Below are 22,141 nucleotides of genomic sequence, written 5' to 3'. Positions count from 1 at the left end.
TCTTCAAGCTTACAGTATCTTTTCCAATAATTTTCTTTTTTGAAAATATGCTATCATTTAACATGAAAGTAACGGTTATCAATGAAATTCCACTTTTAAGTCTTCATTTTTTTAACAACTGTTGTGAGCATAAAAATAGTAATTGGCTTTCTCTATAAATGGACACGACTAGTGAACTATGGTTTATTTAGCATGTCGTGTAAGGCAGGGACTCTGGTTTGTTCTGAGATAAACAAGCCAGAGAGAAATAATGATTGAATTCCTGTCCATGATACAACATGCTAAACAAGGCACAGTTGGAGCTGCCTGTAAGTTCTTCCCATGAGTGGCTATATAGCAGTCATGACAACAAACACATGCTATTACTTTTGTTTTAAATCTAGTGACAGTTTACAAACACAACCAATACCTATTATATTGATAATCCTTTGCAAAGCAACTATAGGACAGCATTAAACTACACCAAAATGAAATCAAAACTAAAAGCTGTAGGCTCTAAGATGCTTAAGGAATGGCATTAAGAATAGAATGGAGCAGACCAGAATAAAGGGAGATAAGTGGTTCAAATACTAAGATCTATATACAAGAGGAAGTGGCACATGCAGAGGTTTCATGGAACCTCATCATCGTAGAGGAGAATATATTGGAGGAGCTGTTAAGAGAAGCCTAGGCAGCTACATAAGGATTTGGAGAGAAGCTTCAGTCCTCAGTTGAGGATGCCAAGCATGATAGTGAGGAGTTGTCCATCCCCCGCTCCCCCAGCCCCAAGGTAGCTGAAGCAAAAGCAAGATGCAATCTCTTGCAGGTTCTTCATGAAGAGCAAAGGCAGTAAAAGCATTGTCCAGACCGAAGTGCCCTCTTTTCCTTCCTACAGATCCCATTCCCCGAAACCTCCTTTAATCTTCAGGAGCAGGACAAAACTTCTCCAGTGGGAGGCAAGTCCCTCCAAAGACCCCCCCCCCAGATGGAAAAGAGAGGAAGTTGCTGAGAGTTGCCTTTGGAAAGTGTTTTTGTCAGGCAGAGAATTTGGAAGGCTGATTGAAGTGACAGTTTCAATAAGAAATGTGAGCCTTAAAGGTGATCTTTCACTGTCAGGAAAAGCTGCTTTTATGACCTAGGAAAGCCGACCCTATATCTACACAGTGCAGTCTAGTACTACAACGGTGAAACTCCCCTCTTGAAGGATGATATGAGCACCAAGAGATATTCTGAGTGGGGGTGGAGAACAATTTTGTTTTTTTTTTTCATTCTAATTACTCTTTCATCATTAAGACATTTTGGGGAGAAGGGGAAGGCAGAATATAAAACTGGGAAGAAAAAAAAGAAAAAGGAAAAACAAAAGAAAAATGCTGGACAAAAGGCGAATATATCAGTAAATAAACAGAGTTTTCAATTGGCATGAATGAGAAGTTCAGGATTTCATTAGGGAATTGATTCAATTAACTACCCAAATGGAGTATATTAGGATTTTTTAAAAAGGAGCAGACTCTATAAAAAGCTAAACAAGATGTTAATGTTCGTACTGCTTATTACAGTTCATTGGAGAAGTGCATATAAATGTATAGAAAAAAAATCAACATATTTTTTAAAGCATTTGAATTTTTTCTGATGTCACTATTCAAATCCATAATTCTTCTTTTCTAATAACTATATTTCCCATAGAGTGTGTTGCATAATCTATAGGAGAGATATGTTTATATCATTTGGTGTCCTTATGTATTTTAATGTTTTTTAAGGGTACCTAAGGAAGAAGTATAAAAAAGCAAAGTATGAAAATTTGCAGGGCTGGATTTCTAGGTTTAGTTATTCAGATTAGAATTCTATGTATAAAAAGTTCTACAACTACTATTTTTATGTTGGTTGAAAAATATATTTTCCTACTTCAAATCCAACATACCTATGGCTTAGGTTGTAAGGATAGTACAATATTGGATTCTTCACATGCTTCTTTTTTATTTTGGTATGCATCAGTCACAATAATCAAGTGTTTTTATGATTGTGATCACCTTTTCCAGGAGGAAAGGACAGAGAAACTGAGCATCAATGAGTAGAGGGCAATGCCAAGAAGGTGACTGCTGGAACAAAGAAAGTTTGTCAGAAACTTTCAGAATGCAAGGTTATCAAGATTGTAGCTGATAGGCCATTGTCAAGCGTTTCCTGCCTGCTCTGTCCCAAAGCATTTTCATCGCTGACATTAAATAAGAAGTCTTGGGAGGCCATGAAACAACTTTGGAAAAGAGACACAGAGCCTGGTGCCTAAACATATCTGGTTATTAAGTCAAACTCCATGTACAGACCAGTATCTGTTCCCCTTCATGACATGATTGTGTCTGTTCGGGCCAGAGTCAGGGCCATTGACAGCTCACAGAATTAAAGGCCCACCTTACATACAGCACCAGCCAAACCAGTCTTGGTATGATCTCTATGATTAATGTCCTTTCTTTGCAGAGAGCGCATTCAGATACTGCCAGTTTCTTCAGAAGGGAACTTCCTCGACAGCTAAAGTCAGCCCAGAGGAGCCCAAAGGTGGAGCTCAGGATACAGGCTGGAAAGGCAAGTTCCCTGGAGGACTTGCTGAGTGGGACAACTCTTTTGCAGCGTGTAGCCCTCTGATCTGCATGGACTGAAGCAGGCTGATGTCTGGAAGATAGAATTAGCGAATGCTGGCCAATAGACGCTGTGTGGAAATCCGTGAATGGAAGCCGGGGCATGATTGTTGATGGATGAAGTGTAACTGAGAGTGTGGATGGATGGTGTGGACCATCCCAGAGTAGATGTGGCCCGTAGCGTGCTCAGATGTATGTGCATGAGTTGTCAAATGTGTTTGTGGTGCAAGAGAGAAGCATGGTGTCAGCTTAGTCTGATGTGGTGGTGGCATGGAAGCCCAAGCCTTGGTCCCAGCTTCATCGGGTCTGGTGGTGGCGTGAATGCAGCTAAGCATCCTTATGATGCGGAATGAAAGGAAACCGGTGGATATTCATCAGACAAAGTCAGGGGAATTTGGCAGGGATTGTTGAGGTACAATATTCCGGACTCAGGCTGGTGGATGTCTTCTGGAGATGGGGATGGTGGATAAGAGGGAGGGCCCTTTTCTGAGTTGAAGCCCTCTCATCCCTTGCACTGAAACAGACTGAGGTCTGGAAGATGGACCTAGCAAAGATGGCCAATCGAAGCTGTGTGGAAATCCATGAACAGAAGCTGGAGCATGATTCTAAACGGATGGAGTGTGACTGAGAATGCGGCTGAGCAGTGTGGACTATCCCACAGTGAATGTAGCCCGCAGTGTGTGTGTGGTGTGTCGAATGAGTTTGTCGAAGAGCCTTGGTGGCACAGCAGACTAAAGTGCTGTTAATTAGCACCAGCTGCCTGCAATTACTGGAAGTTTGAATCTCACCAGCCTCAAGGTTGACTCAGCCTTCCATCCTTTTGAGGTAGGTAAAATGAGGACTTGGATTGTACGGGCAATAATCTGACTTTGTATAAAAAAGAACATAGTTTGGGGGGGGCGCGAAAGCCCTACTAAGCAGGTATATACAAAAGTATGAAGGTTATTGCTTAACGCATTGTAAACCGCCCTGAGTCTCCGGAGAAGGGTGGCATATAAATTGAACCAATAGATAGATAGATAGATAGATAGATAGATAGATAGATAGATAGATAGATAGATAAATTTGTACATGGTGCAAGACTAAGCCTGGTGGCAGCTTAGTCTGATATGGTGGTAGCATGGAAGGACAAGCCTTGGACCCAGCTTCGTTGGGTCCGGTGGTGGCATGAAAGCAGCTAAGTATCCTTATGATGAGGAATGAAAGGAAACCGGTGGATATTCATCAGAGGAAGCCAGTGGAATTTGGCAGGGGTTGCTCAGGTATAGTGTTACTGCCCGAGGTTGCTGGATGTCTTTGGGAAATGTGTGTTGCAGATTAGCTAGCCCGCTCAGGGTTCCTTGATTTCCTTGCAGCCTGCCTCTTGGCACTCCAGGCTACTCCAGGCAGGAAGTTCGCAGCAATGGAGCATCGATGAGTAGAGGCCAATGGACAAGCAGGCAATGGCTAGTAGAAAGGCAAGTTCTGCGGAAAGTTCCCAAGCAGGATGACAAGAATTTTAGTGGAATTTCCCATGTGGAAATCCATGAACGGAAGCCAGAGCACGATTCTGAAAGGATGGAGTGTGACTGAGAGTGCAGATGGGCGGTGTGGATTCTCCTAGAGTGGATGTAGCCTGCAATGTGCTTGTGTGTTTGTGTGTGAATGGTTGGATGTGTACGTGGTGCAAGAGAGAAGCTATTGTCAGTTTAGTCTGATGTGATGGCGGCATAGAAAGATAAGCCCTGGCCCCAGATTTAAAAATAAATGTAAAAAATAAAAGTATTGTATAATAGCTTTTTTAGTTACTGAAATTGAGGAGTCTCCCCTCGGAACAGGCAGTCAACCCGGCAGCTAATATTAGATTCCACATCTCAGAAGCCCCAGTTCAAAGGATACTTTGCAGGTATTGTTTTTGAGTAGTCTATTAACCACCATCTGTCCCAGAATGGTTACCTCCCTCTGTGCCACTTGCTTCTGTATGACCACTGCTTCATTCCTAAACTTCCACCAGATACCCTTATCCCTCCAGCCCACTTCTGACAGTCTAACCTTAAAAAAAGGACACTCTCTCCTTTTTTTTAATTCAAGTTTTTTATTTTATATTATTTATATCAATGGACGAATAGTGCAATACCTGGGTATCATACATTTTGATGCAAATAGACATATAATTACTCTGTTATTACATTTCATTTTCATTGTTTCGTATTGTTTAAACATACCTAACACTACTGCCCTTCAATTTCTAAACCTCCCTCTTATTATTACATATACTGTAGAATATAATTATTACATATATTAAAGAATAAGAGAGTTGGAAGGGACCTTGGAGGTCTTCTAATCCAACCCCCTGCCTAGGCAGGAAACCCTACATCACTTCAGACAAGTTGTTATCCAATCTCTTCTTTAAAACATCCAGTGTTGGAGCATTCACAACTTCTAGAGGCAAGTTGTTCCACTGATTAATTGTTCTCTCAGGAAATTTCTCCTTAGTTCTAAGTTGCTTCTCTCCTTGATTAGTTTCCACCCATTGCTTCTTGTTCTACCCTCAGGTGTTTGGAGAATAGCTTGGCTCCCTCTTCTTTGTGGCAACCCCTGAGATATTGGAACACTGCTATCATGTCTCCCCTAGTCCTTCTTTTCATTAAACTACTTCATTAAAGAGCCTTGGTAGTATAGTGGTATAAAGCCCCCTGTTATTAAGACCAGCTGCCTGCAATTACTGCAAGTTCGAATCTCGCCAGGCTCAAGGTTGATTTCCATCCTTTCTAAGGTAGGTAAATTGAGGACCCAGTTGTGGAGGCAATAAGCTGACTTTGTATAAATATACAAAAGGATGAAGGCTATTGCTTAGCAGATTGTAAGCTGCCCTGAGTCGCCGGAGAAGGGCGGCATATAAATCAAATTTTTTAAAAAAGAAAAAAAACTAGACATACCCAGTTCCTGCAACTGTTTTTCATATGTTTTAGCCTCCAGTCCCCTAATCATCTTTGTTGCTCTTCTCTGCACTCTTTCTAGAGTCTCCACATCTTTTTTACATCGTGGTGACCAAAACTGAACGCAGTATTCCAAGTGTGGCCTTACCAAGGCATTATAAAATGTTATTAACACTTCACGTGATCTTGATTCTATCCCTCTGTTTATGCAGCCTAGAATGTGTTGGCTTTTTTGGCAGCTGCTGCATATTGCTGGCTCATATTTAAATGGTTGTCCACTAGGACTCCAAGATCCCTCTCACAATTACTACTACTGAGCGAGCTACCACATATACTATACCTGTGCATTTTGTTTTTCTTGCCTAAATGTAGAACCTTCTTTTCTATATCTTATTATATATATTAATATATAATATATGATATAATATATATATATATTATATTAAAGATATATTAATATATCTTGTTATATTAATATATACTATTATTCCCCTTATTTCTAACTCTATTTTAACTTTTTTCTATTTCACTGTAATATTCAAAGAATATTTCTTTTCTATCTTTCATCTTTCATCTGCTTTGTTATTCATAACTCCCTTATTTAGCTCTTCACATCTATTTATATTAAAGTTTCATCTTTCATTCTTTCATTGTTCAGTGTTTCAATGCACACTTCTAGTATCAATCACAATCATTTAAACATATAGAGTAAATCTATTCATGTTCTTTCCAATCATCCACTTCATGTGATTCTACTATTAATGCACATGCTTACATTAAAATATATTCTTTCATTTTCTAATCACCCATTGTTTAATTTTATCAATATTCAACTGAAGGGGGAGACTCTCTGCAGCAACACAAACGTTCATTGCATGTATCCGGCTCAGGGGCCGTAGATTGAGGATTTAGTGCAATATAAAAAATGCAAATAATTTTTCTGCGGACCACCAAAATCACCAAAGTTGGTGACCGCTGGTCTAGATGATGTCCAAGGTATTTTCCAAGTCTAATTCTAAGCATCTATTTGTCTAATCTCTTGCATGTAGGCAGTCTTGTGCATTTGTCCCACGGGAAGAGAGCAATTGAAACAGCAGCAGTGACAGGATCAGATAACTGATCAAGCTACAGAGAATCAACTACTTTAGAATATAAAGTAGTCAGGTGAACCCGAATGTAAATGTCATAACCAGCCATTCAATTGCTGCTTGAAATGCTCTTTAATATACCCTGGTTCAGTTTAAAAGATATTGTGAACATAAATGCCAAATGACAACATTTGCTCTTTTTAAAAATTAAACTGCTGCCGTGGTTTCAATCTGCATGTTACACCATCAAGTGGCCTCAAGGATCCCGTATCTAGAATTTTAAAACTCTGTGGTGGAGCCAGCTCAAATTCAAACCTCTGCAGAAATTTGGCCATCAGCACTTTAACTTCCATCTTGCATGAAAACAAAAAGAAAACAAAACAAAATTAGAAGAAAGGTTTAATATTTCTTTAAAAATACACCCACCCACACATATTTTGACTTCTTCATTCAGGGACTGATCGTTATCCCAGGGATGAGAGCTTCCTCTACCCCTTACTGTTGGCCATGTTGATGAGGACTGCAAGGAGTTTAACCAACATCTGGAATGTCACAGACTTCAACGCCTGCTCTAATCTTCCAGTCTTTTATTTATCAAATAAATACTTTTTAGATTTTGACCTCTTTCATAATTTTTCATTACATGTGAAGTTTTTTAAAAAAAACAATTCAAAAACTGAAGAGATGTATGTTAATCTGGGCATGAGGAAGAGGCTTAGGGAAAAAAAAAAGGATTCCAAGAGTAACTGTAATCCAAGCTTCAATGATTAGGTCCATTCAAAACAGAGATTGAGATTCACAGAAAATTGAAATAGATATTGACAATGACTCTTAATTTTTTAGAACCCAGTTCATTCACATTCCCTTTGTTTCTTTAAAAGGAATACAGTACTTGGGGAATGGGGGAAAGCACACCAGTGTTAGCACCTGTAGTCCTCATTTAGTAGTCATAACTGGTGACTGCTTTCCTTTTCTCCACTCTCCTGGAAATGGTACCCTAAATGCTGAGGTATCTAGCTGGCAGCTGCTGACAACTGATGACTAATAAGTTTTACACTTTCAGTTTTTCTTTGCCTCCTAAATATTTCACTTCAGCTTCTCCACTCCACCACTCTGGAATGCTTCTCCTGGCACTAGCATAATTAGCAAGAAGCCAATGTTTTTATCTACATTCACTGAAGAGGCAGGAATTGCAAGAGAGTAAGCAGGCACACAATGGAAGACATACATTGAAAGGAACGTGGTGGCATCAGCAGTCCTGACTCCATGATACAAACAGCCCACTATGTGCTTATTCTTTTATAATGCCTCCTCCAATCTCTGCGATTTCTGTGGATCTAGCTACTTTAGAGTAGATGTTTCTGGCTTTGCGGACCGGCAGGGGGGAGAGGGGATGTTCTGCATCAGTGGCTGGCAAGAGTGCATGCCGCTTACACAAATGGGAGTGCGTGTGCACTCGCTCACCTGCTGCTCACACAAGTGAGGATGCATGTGCGTGTGCGCATTTGTGTGCTTGCCGGCTGTTTCCATGACCTGGTTGCAAACCCCTCACGGTCCACTAGTGTTCTGCCCCAGCTACGGACCCCAAAGAACGCAGCACAAATTCTATACAAAACTTATTTTACTCAAATAACTCAGTCTTTATCAATCAAAGGCTGTTAATAAACTGTCTTAACAGCCTACCAGAATTCTAAGATAAGGTAATCACAGTCTTACTAGTTGGCAGAAAGCCCAGAAGCAGTTTTGCAGAGAATCCAGACGCGAAGGAGACTGAACTAAAGTTGTTCCCTACAATTTACTGCAAGCGGCATTCCTCCTTAAATAGGCTAAGGGAGTGGCCAATTAGCCCCAAGCCTTACTCTCGAGGAGACCTCCTCCTGAGGAGCCACTCCTGCCTTTTGGCAGCTCTGCGCGCCCGTGCATTGAGAAGAGGCTCCTCCTCTTCGTCCTCTTCACTTAAAGGAGCTTCTGGAGGTTTTGAAGGCCCTGGCTGAATCCCTGCCTTTGGCACCACATCTTCTCCAGCCTCCTCACTGTCAAACTCGAGCGCCAGCTGCACAGGCTGCTGGTGCATCACACCAGCCTCCTCGTTGTCGGAATCAGCTACAATCTGCACAGGCCGCTGACGGGCCACAACAACTAATGGGCCATGGTCCACAAGCTGGGGACCCCTGCGCTAGAGACTGGAAGAATGGATCAGGAGCATATGCAAGTTCTCTACCTCTCTTTTAAAAGGAACAAATACTAGTACTGGAGTAGACATTCTTAACGCAGGTATCTTACTCACCTCAGCCAATAACTGTCCAATACATGAACGAGGTCCCAGCGAAAATGGAAAATAGGAAAAATAAGGTCTAGAAGAAACCACATGAAACAGAAAATTGTTTAGGTTCTGCTATTCACCTAAAATACTACAACTGTTTAGAAATGTTGTTTTATAGAGCACATCTTCATTTTTTACGAATACTATTATTTGTGCTTTCTACACAGTGAGGATAAACATATTTACATTTTTTTATTTCTCGAATAAAGCACTGCATAGTCATTAGGATTACAAACTAATTTTGTAATCTAGTACCTCGCTTTTAACAGCAGCTTAATTTGCAGTTTTAGGAAATGACTAACACATTATGTTAGTATGTGTCAGAATGTTGTCAATACTGATATTTACTCCTTATTTTAAGATATGAGCAGGGCCCCCGCAAACTAATTTCCATCAGTAATCCTTAAATAACTAGTAAAGAGGGTTTCCCAACCCCTGGGGTGTGGCCTATTTGTGGCAGGCCAGCACACATGTACATGTGCACACAGCTCAACTTGCACAAATTGAGCTGCGCATGTATGTGCATGTGCCATGTGTGTGCTGTGCGCCAGCCCGCCTCTCAAGTGGCCCGGTTCCCCTCTCCCCCACACCAGGCCATCAAGCAGCAAAGGTTGGGGACTGCTGCAGTATAGCATACATCCCAATGTCATTCATAATTGAGATGTGGAACACTTGGCGTAAAAGGCACACACTATCACCAAATGATCCTACTATTCCAAAAGATTTGTACATGCCTTCCTATATACTGGACAAGGCTTCATCACGCTCCAGGAGACAGCATCAAGTGATTACATTAAACAAATGACGACTCTTATTACTTATGCAGGAAAGGTATGTTTACTGGAGAAAGTTAGAGCAACCTATTTGAAAATCCCCTCTTTTGCAGCAGAAGGTTTATGGTATTTTCTGCTTGACTCTGAAAATAATTAGATGTGTATACAAAAGTTTCTGATAATTTTGCAACCCTTCAAATATTGTGATTAAAAGATTTTAAACACAGAGGTCACCTTGATTTGCCTTTGCTAAATCGATCAGGATCAAAGGTCAGAGCATCCTTGAAGTATCTATCCATGCGTCCCATGATATAGGTACTGAACTATCAAGGGAAGAGAGACATTGGCAGAGATAAATATAAAGCCACCTGAAAATAACTGGGGCTGTTCACAGGTACGGGCAAATTCATATTTTAATGAATTTAAAAATTAAATTTAAATTAGGACCTCACCCCATTCCTAAGAGGTCTGTAAAGGGGGCGTGCATAAGTGCAACAGCATGCCTACCGTCCCTGTCCTACTATCCCCATTTATTTGTATTCATTTCCTGTGTTCATGTCCATGTTTATACTTATACCTGTTATCTTGTACATGTTTGACAAACTAAATAAATAAATAAAATAAAATAAATTTCTAATGCTTGTTCTCTTTGGGCTAGCATTAAACAAATCCTTCCTGCTATTTTGATTTCAGGATTATGTGATTATCTTATCCTTAGAAACTCTATATGTCTGTCTGTCTGTGAGTGTGTATAAATAAATAAACTCACAAATAAATCACAGTATTCAATCTGAAAACAATAGTAATAACACTTATACACTACTTCATAGTGCTTTGCAGCACTCCCTAAGCGACAGCATATTGCCTCCAACAATCTGGGTCCTCATTTTACCAACCTCGGAAGAATGGAAGGCTGAGTCAACCGGTCAGAATCGAACTGCTGGCAGTCAGCAGAATTAGCCTGCAATACTGCATTCTAACAACTGCGCCATCATGGCCCTTCACGGTGAAAGGAAGTTACAATGAAAAAGTCAAGGTTGTCCTCTACAGAATGTAGGACATGGGTTTGCGTTATAGGAAGGGAGATTCCAATTGAATGTTGGGAAAAAAATTCAGCAGTGAGGCAGTTCAGCTGTGGAATCAATATTCCAGAGCAGTTATAGCCTCCCTTTCACTAGATGTTTTCAAAGATGGCTAAACAACCATCCCGTCAGTAAGCCATGAGCTGGATTCAACATTCTAAAATCCGCTTCCAACACTATGGATTTGAGCCTAATCTAGATATAAAATTCATTTATGACATTAATGGACAACTGACCAGTCATCTATTTATAACATTTCCTTTCTACTCTTTATCATTCAAGTGGAATATATGACAGAAGACTGCACAGACTCACAAATAGGGTGGTGTTTGCTGGAATGTCAATTCCTTCAATTACATTTTTCTTCTCTGTCCAGCGCATAGTGCCTGGAACTGGTGGGTATAACCGTAGGATTTCTTTGAGGACCTGTAAGTAAGAGCCAGCTTTTCTTTTAATAGTTGGTATGATATTGCATAAAGATTATATATCTCAACTGTTTGCCCGCTTTTCACTAAAAATAACCTGAAGGCCAGATTATTAAAATTCAGTAAATGGAATCATGCAAAATTACAAGAATTAAAGCCATCATCCTACAGAAACACATTAAATGATATACACGCAGTTCTGGAAAGTAGGTACACGTAGTTCTCACATAATGTCCACTTGTTTAGCAGCCATTTGAAGTTACGATGGCACAGAACAAGGGGAATTTAACGACCAATCATCATAGTTGCAGCCATGATAGCATCACTGTGGTCTTGTGATTGTGATTTGAGTGCTTGGTAACCTGATCACTATTATATCCCAGGGTCCTGCAGTCACATAATCACCATTTGCAACCTTCATTGCTAGCTTCCAATAAGCAAAATCAATGGGGAAGCCATTTGGAAGAATCTTTTCTTAAAAACGGTGTGAGTTGAATAATCAGGGATGTCAGCGCTTCGACGCTGGCATAGAGAGCAGAGGAGAGAGAGAGATAAGCTCTGAACTTTTGCCTGCTAAATCCCTTTGAAGTCGGGTTGTCGTGGAAATGAAGGGGGTAGACATTCCTGGGAAATGACGAGACAAGAAGGCTGAAGAATGACTTGGAAGATAGCCAATGAGAAGCAGAGATTTGGGGATCGGAAAGGGAGGGATTGGGGGGCAAAAGGTCAGTCTTGTCCGCATCGAGACATGATCCGGTGGCTGTGCTCAATTAAAGAAAAGATTTCCTTAAAGATTGGCAGTTTGGAAATTCATTTATTTTGAGATAGCATCGAAGTCTGACAAGGGTTTGTTTTTTTTACATGCTGCATCAGATGGTAGATTCTAAAGCAGATGAGGACTAAAATGGATTATCAACACATGTGCCATGGAAAAGCCATGTCATCATGTTGCAGAATTATTCTTAGCTGATCAAAAATATCATCCCTTAACTAGCTGTGTAAAGAAGTTTCATTTGCTGCCATGATTGTCCACTGAGGCCTTCTAAGCCTGAAATGTGGGAGCATCCTTCAGGCAGTTTAGGATCCTTGGACATAAGCAATATGTCAGAGAGCCAATTTAGTGCAGTGGTCAAGGTGCTGGACTGGGATTGAAGAGACTGAGAACTCTAGACCTCCCTGAGACATAAAGGCTGGCTCCTCTCTCACGCCAACTCATTTCACAGGGTGGTTGTTGTAGGGAAATTGAAGGCAGGAGCATTACTCGCACTACCTGAGCCGCACAAATAAAGGTGGGATATATATTTATCAATAAATAATACGAAAACATTTCTTTTCTATTTAGGCTGCTATCACCTTCTTATTTCCTCTCTACTTTAAGAGCTGCTGCACCGAGCAACCTGCTTCCTAACCAGATGATCATAGAAATAAAACCAGCCTTTTGAAAGACATGACTGATGCTTTCCAGTCTCTCAGTCTAGTTTTCAATTTAAAAAAAATATATATAGAATTTGCCTTCTATTTCTGAATTATCAGAGCCAAGTAAAGAGAAAAGAAGCAGAAGATGAATGGCAAGTGTATCCATTGCCCATATGAAATGAATATGCTAGTTACAATTATAACATAATCATAAATTACTGCATTGTAATACTTTTTTGAATTCTATACATAGCAGTGATGAAGTCTTTACTAAGAACTGCCCTACTCCTACTGTTTCGGCCCATTTGGCACATTTGAAGTGGGTGTGCTCAGGGTTCCCCCTGGTAAACAGAACCTTACAGAACCTAGGAAGAGAGCCTTCTCTTCCTCTGAATAGCATCTCCCCCCTCCCCCCCCCAAAAAAGCTATCCTTTCTCTGGATTTCCATAAAGTCCTGAAAATTGTGGTCCTAGGTCTAGGGTAAATGTGTTTAGAGGTGAAGGAATCGTTGTGCTTTGCTTTAAAGGTTATTTTTGGTCCAGGCTATCTTGTTTTGTTTTATGTTCTTAATTGTTTTAATTTACTACAATGTTTTTGGTAAGCTGCCCAGGGTGCACTGGAGTGGGCACTTATATTAACTCTAAATAATAATCATAAAAATAATGTCCCAATGCAACATATACCTAAAATTCTAAGCAAAAACAATGTACTTATTGTTTTAAAGATGAGCACTGGATGCAAAGATTTCACTTGTTCTTACAGAGATTACACAGCATCAAAATCCCAGCATGTCTTTGTCATGGCATTTAATGATGCCAAGGGCCATTTTTCCAGATTTTTTTCAGAAACTAATTTATCACTCTTACTATCAGGATAGAAGCGGGATAAAAGGTGGGGTCAAAATCTTGGACTAACTCTAGGTTTATTATTCAAGTGTACCTGTGATAAATATTCCAGTTTCCTCAGATCTTCGTAGGCAACGTCCCTCTTCACACCAATAGTTTCATCGACTTCAGCCTGAAGTCTAAAATGCAATGGCAGAAGAACCGTGGCTTAGCCAAAACCCATTGACTAATTGTGAATGTGGATAATGCTTTATTTGATGAGACTCGCAGTCATTTATAATGGCACTATTTGTTTTCATTGTTGTATATAACCTGGAGTCTCATGATTGGGGTGAGTTACACATACAGTAAGTAGGCAAGTGAATAAATAAATACCTGCATATGTACCACCCACTTTCAAGATTCAAAAGTTAATTACCTTCATAGTTCTGTGCTCCCATACAGATTGTCAAGAGAGTAGGAATGCATAAGAACAAAGCCAAACATCTACCTCGGGGCTACTTATGACCCAGATTCTAAATTCTGATGGTCAGGGCCCCCCAGTGGTCACACGACTAAGCTTTGGGCACTGGGCAACTGGGACATCTTTACAGCCGTTTGCAGCCTCCCATGGTCATATGGCCGCATTTTATGATGGATTCGCTTCTGGTTTTTGGCAAAACTGTGCCCATAGCAAACCATTACTTTGCTTAACAACTGTGGTGTTCACTAAATGACCATGGCAGTCACTTTGTAACTGCAGCGTTTAATTAATATCCATCACGAAAAAAAGGTTGCAAAATTGAGTTGATCACGAGGATGATCTGCTTTATGTCAAGGACTATGTGTACATACACCAACCAAAAAGTACAGAAATCAGATTTACATATTCGCATACCTTTTCCTTTACTTTATAGTCTGCTGGGATTGGCAGCTAGTGTGTGTGTGTATGTGTATATGTGTGTGTGTATACATATATGTGTGTGGTGTGTATGATCATCTATATAAGATCACTTTATAGTCTCCTAGGATTGGCAGATACACACATATACATACATGTATGCGGATGGATGGTGTGTACTATCCCAGAGTGGATGTAGCCCGCACTATGCTTGTCTGTATGTGAGTGAGTTGTTGAATGTGTAGGTGGTACAAGAGAGAAGCCTGATGTCAGGTTAGACTGATGCGATGGCAGCATGGAAGGATAAACCCTGGCCCAGCATTGTTGGGTCTTGTGGAATGCTTCTTCTGGCACTGGCATAAGTGGCAAGAAGCCAATGTTTCTATCTACATTCACTGAAGAGGCAGGGATTGCAAGAGAGTAAGCAGGTACACAATGGAAGATACACATTGAAAGGAACATGGTGGCATCAGCAGTCCTGACTCCATTATACATTATGTGCCTGCTTACTCTCTTATAACCCCTTCTTCTCCAATCTCTCTGCTCTGCAATTTCTGTGGATTTAGCTGCTCTAGAGCAGAGTTCCTCAATGTTTCTGGCTTTGCAGACCGGCAAGGGGGACAGAGGATGGTTCTGTGTGAGCAGCTGAGAAGCATGCATGCCACTCACACAAATGTAGTGCGCGTGCACACACTCACCTGCTACCAAACATAAATACCTCCCCTTTTTTACTGTCTATCTTTTTTGGCTTCTTATAGTTTCAAAATCTGCATACCAGATTGCAGGTGATTCTAAGGAGTTTTAACTTTCCCCCCTTTTTGTTCTATCTCTGAAAATGCAGTAGCCCAGATAGTCAATTTTATATGCCTACCTGACATCAGACCTTCACAGAGGAGGGAAAAAAACAACTGACAGTTTCATGTAACATTTTTTATGCTCCAGGGCAGTTCATCCTTCCACATAGTTACGTATCCAATAAGTCTGTTGCTGTTGAAGACTATGTCTTTCCAAATAGAATCAATTTCCAACAAATCACAACAATCAGAAAGCAAAGCATGTGTAGGATGAAAGGAGTATGGGATTCTAAACGAGCCAAAAGGCAGTCTGAATTGGCTCCAAACCTTTTTAAAAAAACCTTCAGCCTGGGAAGAAATACAATCATATATAAGTTCAGAAAAATAAACAGTACAACAGCATACCTACTTTGTAACTATTTCTGGGTGCCGTGATAGATTCCATGATAGTAAAAGATAATTGATTGGCAGTGGTCTCGTGACCTACGGAAAATAATAATTTATTAACTGAAAAAATACAGGTATAGCTTAAAAGTAATCAAATTATAAGAGTACTCCAATTTAAAACATTTCCAGTGGAATGACACCACTATTGCCAGGCATGGTTAGTTTATGACATTAATAACACAATCTCTTACCCCAAAAATCGTGTTAAAGTTGTGTTAAGATTAAAAACTGACTCAAAGGCAAAGAACCACGACTAGCCCTGACTCTTTAAAAATATAACTATACATGTCCAACTTTATAAATCAATATTTACCATATGTGACTAAAGAAAATCCTGTTCTCCAAAGAGCCTGAGGGTAGGACAAGAAGCAATGGGTGGAAACTAATCAAGGACAGAAGCAACTTAGAACTAAGGAGAAATTTCCTGGCAGTGAAAAAAAATTAATCAGTGGAACAACTTGCCTCCAGAAGTTGTAAATGCTCCAACACTGGAAGTTTTAAAGAAGAGATTGGACAACCGTTTGTCTGAAATGGTATAGGGTTTTTTGCCTAAGCAGGGGGGTTGGACTAGAAGACCTCCAAGGTCCCTTCCAACTATTCTATTCTATTCTATTCTATTCTATTCTATTCTATTCTATTCTATTCTATTCTATTTTCACTTTTTTTATTTTCCAGTATTTCAAAAATGTCTTTATAATATTTTTGCATCTTTAAATTTTTTATTACATTTATTTATTTATTTTGTCAAGCATATATAAGATTACAGATACAAGTATAAACATGATTATGAATATATGAAATGGATATGAATAAATGGGGACATTAGGACAGGGACGGTAGCAGGAGTAGGTTCTACTTATCTTTACTACCGGTTCACAACGGGGCTTATGACACCTGGGTGGGTGGCCAGAGCCTCCCGTCAATTTTACTAACGGTTCTATAGAACCAGACAGAACCGGAAGCAACCCACCACTGGATAGTAGGCATGTTGGTGCGTTTATGCACACTCCTTAGAGACCTCTTAGGGTTGGGGTGAGGTCAACAGTAGAGAGTCTAAAGTTAAAGTTGTGGGGGTTTGTAATTTGTAAGCTCATCATTAATTTTTCTTTTATTCTGAATAAATAAAAGATTTTACCTCAGTCAGTCAGTAGTTTTGATTAACTGAGGCTTCCACATTGTGCTTTCTCCGTAGTAAGATAGAGACATTGTGGAGCAACTTAGTTGTACCTGTGCCACATGCAGCATTTCTGCTTACATTAAGAGTAGTACTGCTCTTTTGGCCACTATGTCACAAGCCCAACCAAAGTCCAGTTTTACCCCAAGCATGCTCATGTTATTTCAAGTTAGTGCCTCTAATCAAAAGTCTACTTTGCAACCCAACTACTGTCCCTATTCCCACCAATTCATAAGTATATACAGTGTACTGGAATACACGTTGGAATAGCTGTAAATTAAAAGGGTGCTAGATTTACAAACCTGCCACAAAAAAGGTGACAAAGTTGTCTACCATAGTTTCATCATCAGATTCCTCCTGATCTGCCACAGACAAGAAAGAAAAGAAGAAAGCTACTAAAGGATATCAATACAAGTTCAGCAGCATTTAAAAATACAACACCTATTGGAAGCATAATTGGGCTACTCACAGAAATATCAGATGAACAAAAGAGATATTGAAAGAATGCAAAAAACCAGTTCTATTTATCATTCTATTTCCTATTATTCTAATTCCAGATGCAAGACATTCAAGCAGAAAATAATTCTCAAAATATTTTATACAAATGCAATCTTATTAAATTTCATTTTGACATTTTTACTGATGAAAAATTGAATTAAACTATACAATATAAATACACTCAAACATAGTCTTAAAAAGTTCATTTTAAGATTTTGAAAAATCTTCTAGTGAAGAAATTTGAACTTGACATACTATAGTGTTTTGTCTCGTAATTTTCTTGTTTGCATTGTCATAATGACTTTATCTTTGATTAACTGAACTTTTGAAAATAAAGGACACTTCCTCTCTTCAACTAGTTTTTATTAACTGATTTATAAAATCTTCACAAACATTTCTTTGGAAATGACTTTCAAGCTTCTGAAAGTAAACCAAGGCAGAAAAAATTGAGAGAGATATCTGTGGTTTTGACATGCATTTATATCCAGAGGCAAAAACATTGCAGGTGGCAATGACATCTACATTATTATTATTATTATTATTATTAATTTGATTTATATGCCGCCCTTCTCCGGAGACTCAGGGCGGCTTACAATGCGTTAAACAATAGCCTTCATTCTTTTGTATATTTTATACAAAGTCAGCTTATTGCCCCCACAAACTGGGTCCTCATTTCACCTACCTTAGAAAGGATGGAAGGCTGAGTCAACCTTGAGCCTTGGAGAGATTCGAACCAGCACAAATTGCAGGCAGCTGTGTTAATAACAGGGTGCACTAAACCACTGTACTATCAAGGCTCATTTGATATAAAGTTGGAAAAGTAAGTATGTAAACAACTCCGCATTAAGCAAAACAGTAGAATTCCCATGAATGTATGAAAAAGTGAGAAAATATATAATAGGGTTTTTTTTTTCCTTCCCCCTAGAGTCTGCTTTATATCAGCTGGTTTGCTTGTTTATGTGATTTCCTCTATCATGCATTTTGAATTTTCTTTATAACTTTCCTTTAGTCCGAACCTTGTTGTTTGGCTCATTAAGTGAATTGAGCTGCTTTTCATGGATGTCAGGTTTTCTGCTACTGGTTAACTAATTGTCTTTCAAAGAAGGAATTCTCACGGTATAATCCATCCATAAAATGGGTTTCTTCCAAAGAAGTATTGTTTGGAAACCTGTGGCACAGCACTTGTAAGCTTCTAGAATGTGAACCCAATGCATTGCAGCTTTCTCTAGAAAATCGAAATTACTATAAAATATGAATCTAATCAAAGTGGCAAATTTATTTATTTATTTATTTATTTATTTATTTATTTATTTATTCATTCATTCATTCATTCATTCATTCATTCATTCATTCATTTATTTATTTATCAGACTTATATGCTGCCCTTTCTCCACAAGGACTCAGGGCGGCTCACAGCAATAAGCAACAACAAGTCCAAATTAAAATTCAAACAATAAAAGAATCTAAAATTCCCATTAAAACCCCTTCAGTCCAGGCCAGCCTGGCAAAACAACCATGTTTTAAGGTCACGGTGGAAAGAGCCTGCATAGTTATTATGCATAGTTATTAAACTTCTTCCAAAAAACAATTGTCTACCTGCACTTTTCAATATCTGGGTGAGAATATCTAATGGGACAGGTTCTTCATTCTGGATGGCCTTGCGCCTTTGTGTGATACACTCCTTTCCAGTGTGACGTAGAAATCTGAGACTTTCACGAACCTCCTGTACCTCTTTTCTATTCCTCGGCAGATACTAAGCAAATAACAAAAATCATCAAAAAAGGGAGGACATTCTTTAATATTATTATTAAGAGACTGTCAGCATGAATTGTGATTGCTAAAGTCTAAATACATGGTTAAATTCTAGTTAAGGAAAAACAGACCACACTTCCCACAAAACATTATCTAGTCAGAAATAGTGCCTACATTAAAGAACTTTATAGATACATCATTTTAATACAGGTTGGGGATTTGTAGACCTGGACATATAACAGGACCGTCTGCTACCACCAATAGCCTCCCACCGGCCAGTACGCTCCCATAGAGAGGGGCTCCTCCGGGTGCTGTCAGCCAAACAATGTTGACTGGCGGCCCCTAGGGGGAGAGCCTTCTCTGTGGGGGCACCTACGATCTGGAACGAGCTCCTCCCGGAGATACGGAGGATCCCGGATCTGCGCACCTTCCGTCGCGCGCTTAAGACTTTTTTATTTCATCAAGCTGGCCTGGCCTAAATCCTCTCCCCTTTTTAAATGTAAATTTTAATTTGTTTTAAATTATGGGGTATTTTAAATTCAGCCAAATTATTTAATTCGTTTTTATTTGATTTTAAATTTTTGTATTTATGTGTTTTTATCTTGTGGCTGTTCACCGCCCTGAGTCCTTCGGGAGAAGGGCGGTATAGAAATTTAAAAAAATAAAATAAAATAAAATAAAATAAAATAAAATAAAATAAAATAAAATAATAAAATAAAATAAAATAAAATAAAATAAAATAAAATAAAATAAAATAATAAAATAAAATAAAATAAAATAAAATAAAATAATAAAATAAAATAAAATAAAATAAAATAAAATAAAAAAATAAAATAAAATAAAATAAAATAAAATAATAAAATAAAATAAAATAAAATAAAATAAAATAAATGCTTCCTGTACACAATGTTCTACACTCTTGTTTTCCCATTCTTTGTTTCTTATTAATTATGTCCAAAGCATTCAGCGTGCAAACTATTTTGTGCATACATCAGGTATTTCTAGGTAGCCTGTGCTTGGACCAATCATACATAATTAATTTAGATACATTTCCAGTCCAGCCAGATCCTCATTATGCAAAAACATCACTCTCTCGGGAAGGCTATAAATCTGGGAAAAGGAAAGGGAAGAAAAGGAGGAACAGCATCAAAGTAAATAGACTTAATTTCAGTGCCGATGGGGGGCACCATTGGAAGAACTAAAAGACTAACTTAGGAACATCATCACAGAGAAAATCTATATGATCATTAAGAATCAGCAAGGACTTGATAGGACATAATCAATCAATCAATTCACCCCAAAAAACTAACCAAATTTTTGAGCTACAATGTGTTTGTTGCTAGATCAGAATAAAACTTGTTCCTTAGTTTGTGAACTCTCCTTCACCTTATACCACAACTGCATCTCTTGCGGTTCTAATATCATATCCTCTCCTATTTCATAAATACAAAAGCACACTTACAGTAACAGTATAACAGAGTTGGAAGGGACCTTTGAGATATTTTAGTCCAACCCACTGCTCAAGCAGAAGTTCTGGACAAGTGGCTGTCCAATCTCCAGTGATGGAGCACCCACAACTTCTGGAGACAAGCCATTCCACTGATTGTTCTGTGAGGAAATTTCTCCATAGTTCTAGGTTGGATCTCTCTTTGATAAGTTTCCAAACTTTACTTCTTGTCTGGCCCTCTGGTACTTTGGAGAATAGGTCAATTCCCTCTGTGGCAGCCCCTGAAATATTGGAAGACTGCTATTTTTAATTATATACCTTCAATCATGATCTTAACAAGTTTTGTTCTCCATTTTTACTACAGTGCAGCTAGTCTGATTTCTCTAAGGTGATACCCCTCTAAATGTGCCTCTCTAGCCAACAAAGCCAAGACTAGGTGTAACAGGACTGGTAATATAATTGCATAGAGCCGTGATGGTGAACCTGTGGCACGCGTAGCCATATCCATGGGCACTCCAGCCCAGCTCTGGTACGCATGCGCGCGCCGGCCAACTGATTTTCGGGCCTTCTGGGCCCACCAGAAGTAGGGAAACAGGCTGTTTCCTGCCTCCGGAGGACCTGGGGTGGGGGGTGGGGAAGGCCCATTTTTCTTTCTTACCTGGCTCCTCTCTATGCATCTGGGAAGGGCAAAAACAGCCTTTCTCACTCCCTCAGAGGCCCTCTCCCACTCTCTAGGAATCTCTGGAGGCTGGGGACAGCAAAAAAGTCACTTCCTGTCCCACCGGGAGTTGGGAAATGGGCCCTTTCAGGCCTCCAGAGGGCCTCCGAGGGAGTGGGAAAGGCTGTTTTCGCCCTTCCCAGATGCATAGAGTCCCTCTGGAGCCAGGTTAAGAAAGAAAAATGGGCCTACTGGGCCATCGCATCCCAGAAGCGGGGGGGGAGTTGCGCGCACATGCGCAGGGCGCATAGAATTATGGGTGTGGGCATGCGCACGCGTGAACCTCCCCTGCCCCCCTCTCCTGGCACACGATGGCAAAAAGGTTAGCCATCACTGGCATAGAGTATCAGCTTCACCACTCAGCAAGGAACAAATGAAAACAACCTGCTCTAGCAAAACAGAGAACAATATTTCTTGGCTCCCACTGATGGAATTTCTGATTGGAGATTTATGGTGTTTGCATTATGGACAAGTAAAGGCCAAAATATTGAGTAAAGGCCACATGTACATTTGACCAACAACAGCTTTATAAAGGAGAAAAATCTGTACTGACCTGGAAAAATGGATTTCGTTGCTTGCTCACTCCCTTTATGACCATGTTAAATGCATGAGGAAAAGGTGTTTGGTTACAGTGTAGAGTGCTTAGTTCCAGGCCAAATGCCACCTGATAATATTGAGGAAAAGAAGCAGGATATGACATCTTTTATTTATAGTTGCTTGCTTCTGAGAATAGCAACTTTAGACAGCAATAGCTCAATACAATAATGTAAAACTCTGCAACTAAGCAAAGGATATAGAAAAACAAGCTCTACGTATAACATGGCATGCATTTTTTGTAAACAGTGCCTACCTTACTAGATGCTAGCTATTTGTAATCAGTTGCAAAGCCACACTCAGATAAAACTACCTAGTAAAGTAAAACATGAATCTTCCCCAGCCCTTTGCTTTTTTGTGA

At 39.5% G+C, this 22,141-nt stretch overlaps 1 protein-coding gene across 1 annotated transcript in view; it reads right to left on the bottom strand.

The window, feature by feature from the left end:
- Positions 1-6,725: 6,725 nt before the first annotated feature.
- CYP46A1 (cytochrome P450 family 46 subfamily A member 1) overlaps positions 6,726-22,141 on the bottom strand; it is a 28,377-nt gene continuing 12,961 nt past the window's right edge. Inside the window, 10 exon segments of the mRNA XM_034418455.3 lie at positions 6,726-6,965; positions 8,900-8,966; positions 9,943-10,031; positions 11,106-11,216; positions 13,571-13,655; positions 15,560-15,588; positions 15,590-15,633; positions 17,074-17,133; positions 18,866-19,022; positions 21,740-21,850. Of these exon segments, the coding sequence (XP_034274346.2) occupies positions 6,813-6,965; positions 8,900-8,966; positions 9,943-10,031; positions 11,106-11,216; positions 13,571-13,655; positions 15,560-15,588; positions 15,590-15,633; positions 17,074-17,133; positions 18,866-19,022; positions 21,740-21,850 (906 nt within the window). The 3' untranslated portion in view covers positions 6,726-6,812.

The sequence above is a fragment of the Pantherophis guttatus genome, chromosome 1, assembly GCF_059756535.1.
Source record: "Pantherophis guttatus breed Tessera chromosome 1, ASM5975653v1, whole genome shotgun sequence".
Classification (NCBI taxonomy): domain Eukaryota; kingdom Metazoa; phylum Chordata; class Lepidosauria; order Squamata; family Colubridae; genus Pantherophis; species Pantherophis guttatus.
Note: the sequence above shows the minus strand (reverse complement) of the source record. Positions and strands in the feature narration are given on the sequence as shown.